The following is a 14,600-nucleotide window of genomic DNA, read 5'->3' on the forward strand; positions in this document are numbered from 1 at the left end:
TGGTTCAAAATTTCTTACAGAACATTAGGATGGATATTAGAGAGATCTTCTTAAAATGTGTGACAGTCTGTTTACTTGGTACAAGAAATGAGCCAATTATTGATGTTAAATGAAGAACTATATATATTACAAAAAGAAAAGGATGACTTGTGGCACCTTACAGACTAACAAATTTATTTGAGCATGAGCTTTCGAGAGCTACAGCTCACTTCATCAGATGCATTCAGTGGAAAATGCAGTGGGGAAATTTATATACACAGAGAACATGAAACAATGGGTGTTACCATGCACACTGTAACGAGAGTGATCAGGTAAGGTGAGCTATTACCAGCAGGAGACTGGGGGGGCGGGGACCTTTTGTAGTGATAATCAAGGTGGTATTCTATCTGCTACCCTAGATTCATAAACCTGGAAATCCTGGACGCCCCATCATCTCAGGCATTGGCACCCTGACAGCAGGACTGTCTGGCTATGTAGACTCCCTCCTCAGGCCCTACGCTACCAGCACTCCCAGCTATCTTCGAGACACCACTGACTTCCTGAGGAAACTACAATCCATCAGTGATCTTCCTGAAAACACCATCCTAGCCACTATGGATTTAATAGCCCTCTACACCAACTTTCCACACACAAGTTGTCAGGAATAGTATCCCCGATAATGTCACGGCAAACCTGGTGGCTGAACTTTGTGACTTTGTCCTCACCCATAACTATTTCACATTTGGGGACAATGTATACCCTCAAATCAGTGGCACTGCTATGGGTATCCGCATGACCCCACAGTATGCCAACATTTTTATGGCTGACTTAGAACAACGCTTCCTCAGCTCTCATCCCCTAATGCCCCTACTCTACTTGTGCTACATTGATGACATCTTCATCATCTGGACCCATGGAAAAGAAGCCCTTGAGGAATTCCACCATGAGTTCAACAATTTCCATCCCACCATCAGCCTCAGCCTGAACCAGTCCACACAAGAGATCCACTTCCTGGACACTACGGTGCTAATAAGCAATGGTCACATAAAACACCATCCTATACCGGAAACCTACTGACCGCTATGCCTACCTACATGCCTCCAGCTTTCATCCAGACCACACCACACGATCCATTGTCTACAGCCAAGCTCTACGATACAACCGCATTTGCTCCAACCCCTCAGACAGAGGCAAACACCTATAAGATCTCTATCAAGCATTCTTACAACTACAGTACCCACCTGCTGAAGTGAAGAAACAGATTGACAGAGCCAGAAAAGTACCCAGAAGTTACCTACTACAGGAAAGGCCCAACAAAGAAAATAACAGAATGCCACTAGCCATCACTTTCAGCCCCCAACTAAAACCTCTCCAACGCATCATCAAGGATCTACAACCTATCCTGAAGGACGACCCATCACTCTCACAGATCTTGGGAGACAGGCCAGTCCTTGCCTACAGACAGACCCCCAACCTGAAGCAAATACTCACCAGCAACCACACACCACACAACAGAACCTCTAACCCAGGAACCTTGCAACAAAGCCGGTTGCCAACTGTGTCCACATATCTATTCAGGGGACACCATCATAGGGCCTAATCACATCAGCCACACTATCAGAGGCTCGTTCACCTGCACATCTACCAATGTGATATATGCCATCATGTGCCAGCAATGCCCTTCTGCCATGTCTATATATAATGCCTTCTGCCATGTCTTCTGTCTATATATACGATAGGTTTCAGAGTAACAGCCGTGTTAGTCTGTATTCGCAAAAAGAAAAGGAGGACTTGTGGCACCTTAGAGACTAACCAATTTATTTGAGCATGAGCTTTTGTGAGCTACAGCTCACTTCATCGGATGCATTCAGTGGAAAATACAGTGTGGAGATTTATATACATAGAGAACATGAAACAATGGGTGTTACCATACACACTGTAACTAGAGTGATCAGGTAAGGTGAGCTATTACCAGCAGGAGAGCGGGGGGTGGGGGGGAGGCTGGGGAGAATACTTTTGTAGTGATAATCAAGGTGGGCCATTTCCAGCAGTTGACAAGAACGTCTGAGGAACAGCGGGGGGGGGGGGGGAATAAACATGAGGAAATAGAAAAGGAGTACTTGTGGCACCTTAGAGACTAACCAATTTATTAGAGCATAAGCTTTCGTGAGCTACAGCTCACTTCCTCAGATAAATTGGTTAGTCTCTAAGGTGCCACAAGTACTCCTTTTCTTTTTGCGAATACAGACTAACACGACTGTTACTCTGAAACCTGTCATGAGGAAATAGTTTTACTTTATGTAATGACCCAACCACTCCCAGTCTTTATTCAAGCCTAAGTTAAATGCATCCAGTTTGCAAATTAATTCCAATTCAGCAGTCTCTCATTGGAGTCTGTTTCTTCATTGATCAATAATTAGCTAATTATTGACTAATTAAGATAAGGCTAAACAATGTTAATCTGATTAGCAGAAGGCAAGTTGTTAACTGCTTATATATATATATGAATGAATGAATGGCATTAAATCAATGACAATCAACAACAAATCTCTAGGCAACGCAATTACCTTTTAAGTGACATAGGCCAGTGCAGCGTATGTCCTGCAAAAGAGACACCCATATGTTTCTGCAGACACATGCTGTGTAGTCATCCTGATGAACCATCACTGTTCAAATGAAATCAGCTGGCCCGCCTTTGAGAAGGTAAATGTACATTTGGCTTGCAAAGGGATAACTCTTTCTGATCAAACAAAAAGATCAAAACAATCAAATGGACCATTAACTGGAGTTATGGGCAATTTCCATGGGGTTACTGCAAAGTTTATTTTACAAAATCCGCAGCAGCACCATAAAAGTTGTGAAGGAAGAATATGTATTGTTTTGAAGCAGTTAACGACTTACCTTCTGCTAATCAGATTAACATTGCTTACCTTATCTTAATTAGCTGTATGTTTTAGGAGATTATAGTAAATCCTCATACCAACAAGTTGTATGGGAGAAGCCTATCATCCATCCTACTCTGGCTGAGCTCTTTGCCTTTTCAGAAATGAAGTACAAAATGAAGGGGAGTAACGGAGACCTCGTCACTACATATGTGATTATGTGCATCCGCAGGCCAAAGTCTCAGAAGGAAAAGTGCAACAGGTGTACACCTCACTAGAGCCCAAGGGTTGTAATATCAGTGGCAGAATAATTGCGTTCATGCTTAGTCTCTTTACCTGGGCTTTCCTCAGAGGAACAGGATTTGCTGCAATGTTCTCAAGTCACTCCATAATGAGCCTGATCCTCTCACTAATAGCCTGATCCTGTTCCCATTCAAGTCAAGAGCAAAATTCCCATTGATTTACAACATCAAGCCCTTTCACTGGTGTAATCAGGAGTAAATTAAACCAATAAAAGTGTAGAGAATAAGAAACTCAAGCCCTTCATTTTTAAAACCCCAATTCAGTAAAGCACTTAACACATGCACACATTCTTAATTCCCATTAATTTATCCCAATTACTTAAGTGCTTTGCTGAATCAGGGACAAAGAGCATCACAAACAACATTCAGTGGCAATAGCAGTCTTGCCATTTGGTATTTACCTCTTCATTGTGAGTGGGAGTTAACTTCCTAACAATGACAAATGAGAAAGAACGGTAAAGGTTCCAGAAGCAAAGATATAAAAATCTTTTTTTGTGGGTATAAACAACCTTTCTAAATCATCAACTCCTCAGTTGCAGATTTCAGAGACACCTGGTCCACACAGAGTTCCTTTGAAGATCCCAATGTAGATGTGGATAACACCCATGATACTATGGTCTTCTCTAATTTAATTTTTACATGGTTGCATACTTTTATGCCAAAAATAAATCTGTATCAGTATTACACCCCTACAATGAGTAGAGACTCATTGACTGACAAGCTACTGAGCTGAAAAATTGGTATGTGTTAACAAGAATATGAATAAAAATAAATAATCATTTCATAGGGCTTTTTTTTTAAAAAAAAACAAAACATAATATGGCAGGATATGAATTGTGTTGGTAAATGGTGTTAAAAAACACATCAGGCATAACTTTGATCTCACTTATATAGAGCAAGAATAACTTCATTGTCATGAATGGAATTATTGGTACGAGGTCACAATCCAACTGTAACTGAGGTCAATGGAAAGACTCCCCATTGACTTCATATGGGGCTTGGAAGCAGCCCTTAAACTATATTTAAAAACAAAAGAAAAGCAAACTCCCAGGTGGCTTAGATACAAATTATATACATTTTTATTCATTTTAAATAACATTCTTCTGTATAAATTCTGACATATTCAAATCATACACAGCTTTTTTAGAAATACATTTGTAAGCTTAGTATATGCTTAGGAGACACCTTATTTGGATGTGTTGCAAGACTCCTGTATTTTAGTTGGGAGCGAATGTAATTTTAATGTTTTAGGCCCACGTTTTATTTTAATTGGAGACATAAATAGCAGAGTTTCTTGGAAGCTAATTTTAAAACTTCACTTTAAAGAGAAATTTTGTTTAGGCTTCAGTCTTAGGTCTTCATTTTAGAAGAGACTGAACCGATTGTCTGCCACATATCACTTATGTTGCATTTAATATTTGGAATAGAGATACTTTATATCAGAGGTCAACTGCCCCAGAATGCCATTACCATGGTAAAGGCGCTCCATCCTGCCTCATAAATTACCTCCTAGGGTCTAAGTTTATTTTGTCTGGACCAAGGGAGTGACTATTTCAATATAGGACACTTCAAGATAACTCCCCAGGCCTAAAACTTCATGCAGTTATTTCTAGCTATGATGGTTCATGAGATTTAAGACCTTAAATTCACATTAGCCCCATTATATTTTTATGTCTGCCACATCCTGTGCTCACAGAATAGCATCCTACCTTGTGATCCTGTCAGGGTGGCCCTATGCATATTATAAAATTACTGTTTTTACCCTTCACCCACACCATTAGAGGAGTCTTTTTGTTCTCAGGTACTTGACTACGGAATTTCAGTTGCCTCATCCAGACCAGCGGGAACATGTGCCGTAATGGCGCTCACGTCTCAGGATATGGGCATAAGATCATTACCATTAGGAACAGCAGCCATTGATCTTTCACTGTCATTTTTCTCTGGACTACCATGTCCCCCTATTACTCCGTCTGCACCATGCACACATAGCTAGTGCATCATGCCACCCACTGTCTCACCCAAAATGAATGATGTTGTCCTGCAGCACTGCATACTATTCAGCTAGCTGCTAGTCTAGTCATCCCAGAGGGGTCCGAGCTGCAGCCTCAGTCACCTCCTCTAACTGCTCTGTCACCATTCAGTCATTACAAAGGAGCCAGGGGACAAAGGCAGAGGGACCGAGGCTCACCCAATCCTGCAGGTCCCAAACCAGGGCCCTTGGAGTTTATCAAACTGTCCTGCCAAGTTACTGAGCTACCCCAAATTACATTTCCCCCAAGTCATTTTCTACTAGTCTTAAGCTCCTCACTTTGGGGCATGGTCACTGGTTTAGTAGACTCTACTCAGTCTCTTAGGGCTTTCAACTCCCAAAGATCAAGTAGGGGGCTCTCCAAGTCCCTACTGCTAGAGCAGCCTTCACAAAGATGTTACCACTCCTGGCACAACATCAGCCTCACTTCCTGGTTACTACATGCAGCTCATGCCTTCCTGGCCTACCTGTCTCCTTTTAAACTCTTCCTCCACTGGGAACATGCCTTGCACCTGTTGAGGGGTGGGGCCTCCCAAGTCCAGTATTTCTCTCTTGCCTGCCCTGGTTCAGTGTGAGTCCTGTAAATGCCATCACGGTATCAATTCTGATACTTCAGCTATCTGTGTCCAGGACCCTAGATGCCCCACCCCTAACTTGATGATTCGCCTCTCCACTGGCTCTACTGCGCCGGCGCCGTCCTCTTCCTACTTATCTGTGCAAGTTCCAAGCTGCTATGGCACAGACTCTGCATCACAGGAAGCTGTGTGGCAAGTCATAAAATGCATGAAATGCTCAGAGGACTTTGGTAGGCTGAGGCAGTTGCCAGTGAACATTTCAGGCCAGGCGCTATGTCAGGGTGCACTCTCAGCTGCTCAAGAGATACAACTAGCTCATTTTCGTCCTCCCTTTGTAAAGATGCTCAGGTATATGGTTAACAGAGGGGATACAAGCAAGCTCCATGCCCAGCGATCACAGAACTAGGCTGAACCTCAAGGAGGGGAGTTCCTCTTTACTCTTTCTTTAATTGTGTTTTGATTTCTTATCCGGTTATCCATCTCAGCAAAAGGACGTGACTGACTGCAACTATTTTTGTTTCTTCTGCTGAGTCATGTCACCCTCCTATAGGCATCCTCCCGAGTGCCTCACCTCTGTGAGGTTTCCAGTCTCTGCTAGGCTGAGGTTAGTTCCAAATCAAAGCCTGCTATATAACAGAGTATCCCTCCCACAGTCCCAGTAAGGTCAGTCCGGTTTTGAAAAGTTTTATGCAAGTAGGGTCCAAAGGAAAGACTCAATTGACTTCCAGAGGCTTTGGATCAGACTCCCAGGATGTCTATGGGATGTTTTCTCAAAATTTGAGAGATAATTTGCCATCAGCAACGTATCCCAAATACTATTGCCCTCCCACCATTACAAAGCATAAGATGAACTGACCTCCTCACTCCATCAAACATGGGCTCAGAGATAGTGCCTTCATATTCATCTTGTTTTGCTTATAAGGCAGAAAAGGGCCAGAACCAGAACCCCAGATCCAGATACCACCATTTTTAACGGTGGGATAGGAGGGGGTCAGTGTCTGAACTCAGAAGCAAACTCTGCAGCTGGCCATTCTCTATAATGGGAGAGAACCAAAAACCAGGATCTGAAATCCGAATGAGAAGTGTCCCATCCCTGTTATAAACTAGCCTGCAGGCTTTCCAAGGTTTCAGGAAGGAACATTTGGTAGCAGTTCTTCTCTTCTTTGCAAACTCTCCTCAAGCTCCCCCAAAAGACTTCTGACACACCCTAGTGCTCACTCTTTCTTTGCCTGTCAGCATTATTGCTCTATGAATTATTTCCAGAATCTAAAATGGGGGGTCATTAAAATCTCCTATGAAAAGTTACTTTTTTCACGGTGTAAAGATCAGGCAAGTAGATATTACAAAGGACACTGCCAAGTAATTACATACCGTCTTTAGTCATTTCTCTCCATTGTCATTAATCCGCTCTTCAAAAGCTTCGTGTGCAATCTATGATTTTCCTTTGTCCTTTTTCCCTTCTATTTTATCACTTAAAACATCTCTGAATGACTTGAATCCAACTTCTTATAAACTTAAGACCTGTCCCAAGCCCACAGCAGGGAATGGGAGACTTTCCATTGGCTTCAGCGGGCTTTGGATCTGGCTTATATACATTGTCTATCACACCCTCCTATCACTATTTTCCTTGCCCTCCATCTCAAATTCCCTTTGTTACGTTCACGTGTGCCACATCTTAAATTAGACTGTAATATCTTTTGGGGGCAGGGATTGTAACTTATTGTATGTACCTACAGTACCTAGCACAATGCATCCCCAACCCTGACTGAGGTCCTTAGGCACCAGTGGAATACAAACAGAATAAAATAAATAAATAAATAAATAAATAGTAGTCTCCTTTTCCACTCTCTTTCTGATGATGCATGAGCCAGCGATAGCTCAACTTGGTTAACTACCTTGTTTATCAGCAGCATTGTTTTTAAACATTTGCAAAACACCACCACCCATGCACCACGGCTGTATTCGTGGGGGGCAGGTTAGGAAAAGGGTTTGATTTGTGACTCTGTTAAACATTAATTGTATTGATTTTCATAGGACAGTAATAGTTTGCCAAGCTCAGAAAAAAATCAAACAAATGATCCCATTCAAACTCCATTAAAGTGAATGGGAGGCTTTCCATTGTCTTTAAGGGGAGTTGGATTGGGCCTAAAGACAGCCTGTGAGTACAGTGAAAAGAATAAGGGAGAGAGATTGGATGTGGCTCTTGAAAAGGACCATGTGCCAAGCTGGTGCGTGAGGCACACTGAAAAAAGGTAGGGTGGAGCTGAGGTGCCCCATGGCATTATTTTTACACTGCACAGATACAGATGGAATGCGTCGGGGTCACTGAAAGGAGCAAACTATCCAGTGCCCCTTACACCTCCCCCCATTGCCTGCTGCCAGCGGTTAACAGGACAGGAGAGAGGGTCTATGCAGGGGTCATGGCGTGCTGTTAGGGGTTCTAACCAGCTGCCCACAGGCCGTTATTGTCAGCATTCTTCCTCGGTGGTGCATGGATGTATGTTCATCATCCATGTTACACCTATGCATAGGAGCCTGTATTCAGGCCTACATCTTAAAGTCACCTGGGGGAACAAGAAGGCAACCTGTGGCTATCTCCAGTCTGCTGAGCCAGAAAAGGACTGTCAGCTGTTAACTGCTCCCCCTGCTAACAGCTAGTCTGTCTCTGCACCAGAATAGTACAACTTTGCCTAACCAATGGACCTTTGTGTGTTTCTTGGCAACTGAGCCTCCTGACTCTCCCCAGCAAACAGCAGCTTAAAGCTATAAGAACTTCTAGGCATAAATTGCTTGACAGAGTCTATATAATTTTTTTTAACTCAAAGTTTGCAATAAAGAACCAGATCTGGTCAACTCTTAGGTGACGTCCTGGTTCCATTGAAGTCAAGGGGAGTGTTGCCATTATCTTCAACCGGGGCAGGGCAAAGCTCAGCGCCTCTGACAAGCCTTGCTCACACCCAGCAGTCTTTATTCACAAGAGCAGTCTCGTGGACTTCAAAGGAATGATGCATGTGAATAACAGCAGTGCATGTTCGTCATGGTTTTCAGGATCAAGCCATAAATAATTATGCATTTGTAACAGCATGTTTGCATTTTCTGTGGGCATTTCACAGCAAATTACCAAAGGTTACACCTCATTTCTGGAAATTGACTAGTCTTTCTTCATGATACTAGCGTCCATACCTTTAAATGAGTGGGGGAGTTTGAACTGTTACAGATAACGAGGAGGAAACACACAACTTTAAAAAAATTTCAGTGATATCAGAAGAAGAACTTTAAATGATGGGTGTCTGCCAGAGTCCCAGCTCCAGCAACATCACCATCTGATTTACACTATTTTAAAACAATCCCCATATTTTTTACAATGCCACTAACCGCTGTACAGATAAAATCTAGATGATAAAATAGGACTCATGACTTTTTTTTTTTTTTTTTACAAATAATTATAAATACAATGGAGAGAAGATATATTACATTCTATGTACAGAACACACCATTTCTGTCAGGGTAGGATATTAAGCCAAGCTGCTATTTGTACACGTGACCCTGAGATGTCTTGTCGTCTTCCCTTGTACAGCATGTATACAAGTTCATTAACTCCTTCTACTGAAAATGGATTTCCGTGTTTTAATAGTATCGTCACTTTGTATGAGAACTCAGAAGGGGAAAAGAGTGATTGCCCACCCCCCGAAATTTTCATGATTGATTGTTTCTGCTCCCCAAATTGCTGGAAAACTGAACATGGTGACTTTAGTATGTGTGTAACATTTACACATTTAGAAGTCTCTTAGCAGTACAGTGAAATGAACGATTTCCCTTTTTATATATAAAAACACAAATTCGTACCAGGAAATAAAACGAAGTCTTTACAAAAGTCTATTTTCTGAAAGCCCGCTGTTAATTAAACAGGCTGCTTTTCAAAATATAGGCTACTGGTGTAGGCCTTAGCTTGGTTGGAAGTCAAAGTAGCTTTTGATTAATCGGGGGCATTGGTTACTACCCACCCCCCATCTTTTCATATAAAAATATACTTTAAGGTCAGCATAATTTCATGGAAAGTCCTTAGCAATGAATTCCATGGATCGTCATGGAAAACAATACATTGAATGCATGTCATAATTTTACCTGAAATTCATATGCACTACACTCCTTTCCTGCTCAACAGCAAGCTACACCATGCCTGACGTAAAAGAGTACGTGGGTAGAAAATTCCTTTGCTTGGAGCCTTGGTACAGATTTCGATACCCCTTCAACGAGGACTGTAATATTTTTAAGCCGACTTTGGAATAGCTGGAATGACTCTTGTTTTAAGCTTTATAGTTATGCATGGGAGTTGTCAGCGTCAGCTGTCCATTTGGTGCCACTTCATTTCCGTCATCCTCCAGTAAGCCTGAAACATCAGCGTTGGGTATGCTGTCATGGTAGCTGCTAAAACTAATGTTGTCCTCCTTGAGCTCAATGGTCCAAAAAGGAGCATTAAGTTTTCTGTTTTGATATTCACGGTACATGTAGACAGCACCCACAAATCCCATCAACAGGACCACAACAATGATGATAACTGTCAAAATAATTATGTTAAACTGAGTCCAGGAGACGTCTGCTAATGAGGAGGTACTATTGTCAGAGGAGTTGATAGGAAATATAGTCTGCACAGTTGTTGGCGCTAACGTACTGTTTATCACAGTCGCTGAAAATGATGTTGACCTGCTGGTGTTGGGAGCAGCAGTTATAAACCCTCTAGGTTCAGGACCAGGAATGACTTCTACAAATACAAAAAAGATACATAAATAAATACATATACGAACAATAAAATACATGGTGAGCCATGATTGGAGAACAGGAAATAAATGGCTCTGCCTTTTCATCACTGTTAGTATGAGTGCAACAAACTAAAATTTTAAGGTCAGAATTGTTCAGGTCCCATTTACACATCAAAGTATTTGGCCAGATATTCAAGACAGCTCAGAGCATTGAGGGCTGAGTTCTTTTGAAACTCTGGTCATAAGCATCACAATGGGAGCTGCTGGGTGCTGAGTACTTTTGAAAACCTCCTCCTTGTTTAGGTGCCCAAATAGGAGCTGCGCTCTTTAGAAAATCTGGCCCCGATTGTGGGTGCTCTGCTCTTGAAAATCTGGCCCACCAGACCTCGATCACTCATGATGAATGCAAGTGCAACTCACTGGGTGAAATGTTGGCTCCACAAAGTCAGAGGAGCCAGGACTTCACCCATACAAAAGGTTTTCTGAAGAGACCTTTTAGTAGTAGGGGGAGAATCTAGTCTCGGATTGGATACTAGTGTGGAGGAGAATCACCTCTGAAAGGCTAATTTGATACAGGCAATAGGAGTTGGGGATGATCAGCCCCTAAGCGCCAGCAATAGGAGAGCCCAGGGATGGATGTAGAGGTGGAAAGATCCCTAACCAGAACATGTTACAACTAGACAGAGGATTTAGAATGTTTCTGCTCCATGGAGCAAGTCCTGCTCTCAGCTACATCCATCCCACTCCATCCATTTTAATGTGATTGCTTGAGCGTAACTAAGAAGAGAATTTGGTCCTGTCTATCTTAGGTATTTTTATTCCACCAATCACTGCAGTATTGAGCCACTGAATAAAGTCCTTAATAAAAAGTTATTACAAGTTACTAAAGGTCAACCTCCAATATGGTTCCCACACAAAACAGTCTAGTTAGAAGACAGTTAAGGTTAAAACGTTGTTGACACAACCTAATTGACTAGCTTTAAGCTTCCTTATCATATACACATTAAAATATATGCTAGCCATTAGACACACTAGACATGCACAGTGAAGGTATCCACCAGCTCCTCTCCATCATATAATAAATGACCATTGGCTCTCACCCAGACCAATTTCTACCATCACTCAACCTTAGCTTTGTCTCACTAGTGGTTTAATTAGACTGTGGTGTTGATGGCATTGTTATGAATGTGCATGCTGTTTGGAAAATGCACGCTGTTGGATTTATAAGTTCTCAGGGCCCTATCCTGCTCCCATTGAAGCGAGTGGTAAAATTCCCAGTGACTTCAGCTATGCAGGATTGGAGCCTATGACCCCAAGCAACTGAAAACAGGGAGGGTTACAATGAAAACACTTATTCAGCCTTCCCTATAGCAGTCAGTGCCATTTCCACTAGAATATTCCAGCAACATTTAATTATATAAAATCAAGAGGAGGAGGAAGCTAGTATAGCTCTGTGAGATGAATTATGGTGAAATGGAGCCGTCATCCACAAAAGTTTGCTGCAGTACTTGAGCAGACAGATCTGTGATATCAGCTGCTGTGTTCACACCACTCGTGGCTGATCCCTGAGCCCAGTACTTCATGGATCCAAATTAAAGGAGCTCAAAAGATCATGGCCCAAATCCCGGGTGCTTCAAGGATCCTGCCTTAGCCTGCTCTTGTGACTAAGCAAATATAAAGGATCAGATTTTGTGAGTGGCTAATTATTTTTAGTGCTCCAGTTTTCTCAGTATCCAACTGGGACTCCTTAAAAGGGCCTACTGAGCATCCACCCCCTGAAAATTAGACCCCTTTTAGTTGCCTCAAGTTGGGCTGCCCAAAATTTGGAAGCCTCCAAATTCACTAGTCACTTCTGAAAATCTTGGTCCTAAAATCTGCTAGAACGCAGTGCCTCCAGCATCTCCGCTCATGGTCGAGCAACGTTCAGCAAACAGGGAACAAAAATGCAGATCTTTTAAATATTAACATGGAAAGGAAAACAGGTGCCAAGGAAACATGAGAGCTGCCTCAGCTGCCTGTGAGATGGGAGGGCAGTATTTTCCCAAGTCAGTAATCAGCTATCTCACCATGTCATTAAAGTGGCAGGAGAGGTGCAGGCTGGAAAGGGTCATTCAAAGGCAAAGGCATGTGTGTTACTATGGAACAAGGTCACTCAGTCCCTTCAACACAAAACCAATGCATTACAACGGATGGACCAGTGTGAAATTTCTATCTGCAACCCTGCAGAGACAGCCATACATAAAATTACAGCACATGAATATTAAACTTGTTTACTAATCATCCCTCTTCCGCTCACAGAAAATCTTGCAGTGTGTCCGTTCAGGGATCAGTAAGAGAATGAAGGTCACATCAGCTCCCTACTGTAATGCCTTTGAACTAAATCTCTTGGAATGGCAGGGATGAATTTGGTCCTGATAGGTTCTGGAATTCTGCGCTCTCCTTCCTATGTACAACCACACATGCATGCAGCCTATCTCGTGGAGTAACTTACTGACAACCACTGGGAGAAGAACTATGGGAGAAGAACTTTCTACCATTTTATTCAGGGCTATACAGTTATAAGGTAGCTTCTTCATTGCCATCGCGCACCTGAGAGTATTAGATGCAATGAGGATGAGGACTGATAAGAGGCCTCAAAATCAGGCAATAGTGAGTTCACATCTCTGCTTTGCCACTGGATTTGTTGTGTGGCTTTGGTCAAGTTGCTAACCACTCTGTGCCTTAGTTTCCCAGCTACAGAGCGGAGGTGATAATACTTCACAGAGTTGTTCTGAGCGGTTGATTAAGGCCTGCACAGCACTTTAAAGCACTACATGTTATGATAAAAAGCCTTTATAAGGTGCCAATCCTGTAAATCCTTACTGATGTGAGAAGTGCTACTGAATGTAGTCAAATAACGCAACTCACCGGGGGGGTTAAGAGTTTGCATCCAGCTCCAGAAATCAGAATACAAACTGAATTATACATAATCTTTTGTTTTGGTTTATTTCATGATATTGCCTGCCACAGTTTTGGGGAACAGATGAATTACCGAAAACCTAGGCGAATCTTCAATTCATGGATTTTAGAGTCAGAAGGATCATTAGATTATCTAGTCTGACCTTCTGTGTAACATAAGATGAATATATTAGTGTCTCTTTTTATACAGGCATGCGCACAAACACGCATGAGAAAACACACAAAAGTTCACTGCAGGAAAGGAACTTTATTAAATAATTTTCTGTGCTGAAACCTAGAAGATTCTGCCCTCCCGCAGCCTACTGTCTCAAGCTGTAGAGAGAACTGTCTGTCAAGAGCCATTTCCAGAATGCCAAAGATTAGCCATGCATCAGAAACATTGCCACTGCTCCTTTCAACGTAGGCAATGTTCAGACAGGCTCTCGGTAACTGAAAACGAAGCTTGAGAAAACATTATAATGGCTACAGGGAAAACTTTCTTCCAGATTCCCCTTTGGACTGGCCCTTTTAAAGGAATGAGTTCCCATGTCCACCTTGGAAGACACTAAAGCTGCTTCATCTTCAACAGCAAATCCCTCCAGGAATAAATATACCCAATATTCCTTCCACACCCCAGGCAGCTTGCGTGTGTCTGATCTGGTTAGGAAACATGGACACCGATTCGAGGAGAAGGGTTTACCTTTCTTGGTGCAATTGGCTCCCTCCGGGTCTCTGACATAACCTTCCTGACACTCCTCGCAATGGAACCCGGCCGTGTTGTAGAGGCAGCCAATGCATTCCCCTGTGTCTGGCTTGCATACCTTGGGTGACTGGTCTGGGTCTACATTCCCGTTACATTTACATCTAATGCAGATGCTGTCGGAATTGTAATAGCCATTGTCACACTGGTCGCAGTTCGGGCCAGTGTATCCGGCTTTGCATCTGTCACACGTTGGGATGTGTTGACCAGGTTCTGAAAAAAAGAGAGCCCATACAAATATCACTGAACGATCCCCATGAAAGAATGTTCCTTGTACCAGTTGCATGTTTGCTCTGCATCACACTGATCTGCGCTCAGGTTCTAAAGTCAATGGGAGATTGCTTGTGTAAAAGATGAACGCTCAAGCCTTTAAAAT

At 42.5% G+C, this 14,600-nt stretch overlaps 1 protein-coding gene across 1 annotated transcript in view; it reads right to left on the reverse strand.

Moving 5' to 3' along the window:
• Window positions 1–4,240: 4,240 nt before the first annotated feature.
• The window catches only part of MEGF9 (multiple EGF like domains 9), an 81,074-nt gene continuing 70,714 nt past the window's right edge, over window positions 4,241–14,600 (reverse strand). The window contains exons 5-6 of the mRNA XM_073314811.1: window positions 14,165–14,437; window positions 4,241–10,529 (exon numbers count right to left, since the gene is read on the reverse strand). Coding sequence (XP_073170912.1) covers window positions 10,075–10,529; window positions 14,165–14,437 — 728 coding nt within the window. The 3' untranslated portion in view covers window positions 4,241–10,074. The remainder of the gene's footprint in view (window positions 10,530–14,164; window positions 14,438–14,600) is intronic.

This window comes from Lepidochelys kempii, chromosome 16 (assembly GCF_965140265.1).
Source record: "Lepidochelys kempii isolate rLepKem1 chromosome 16, rLepKem1.hap2, whole genome shotgun sequence".
In the NCBI taxonomy this organism is placed as follows: domain Eukaryota; kingdom Metazoa; phylum Chordata; order Testudines; family Cheloniidae; genus Lepidochelys; species Lepidochelys kempii.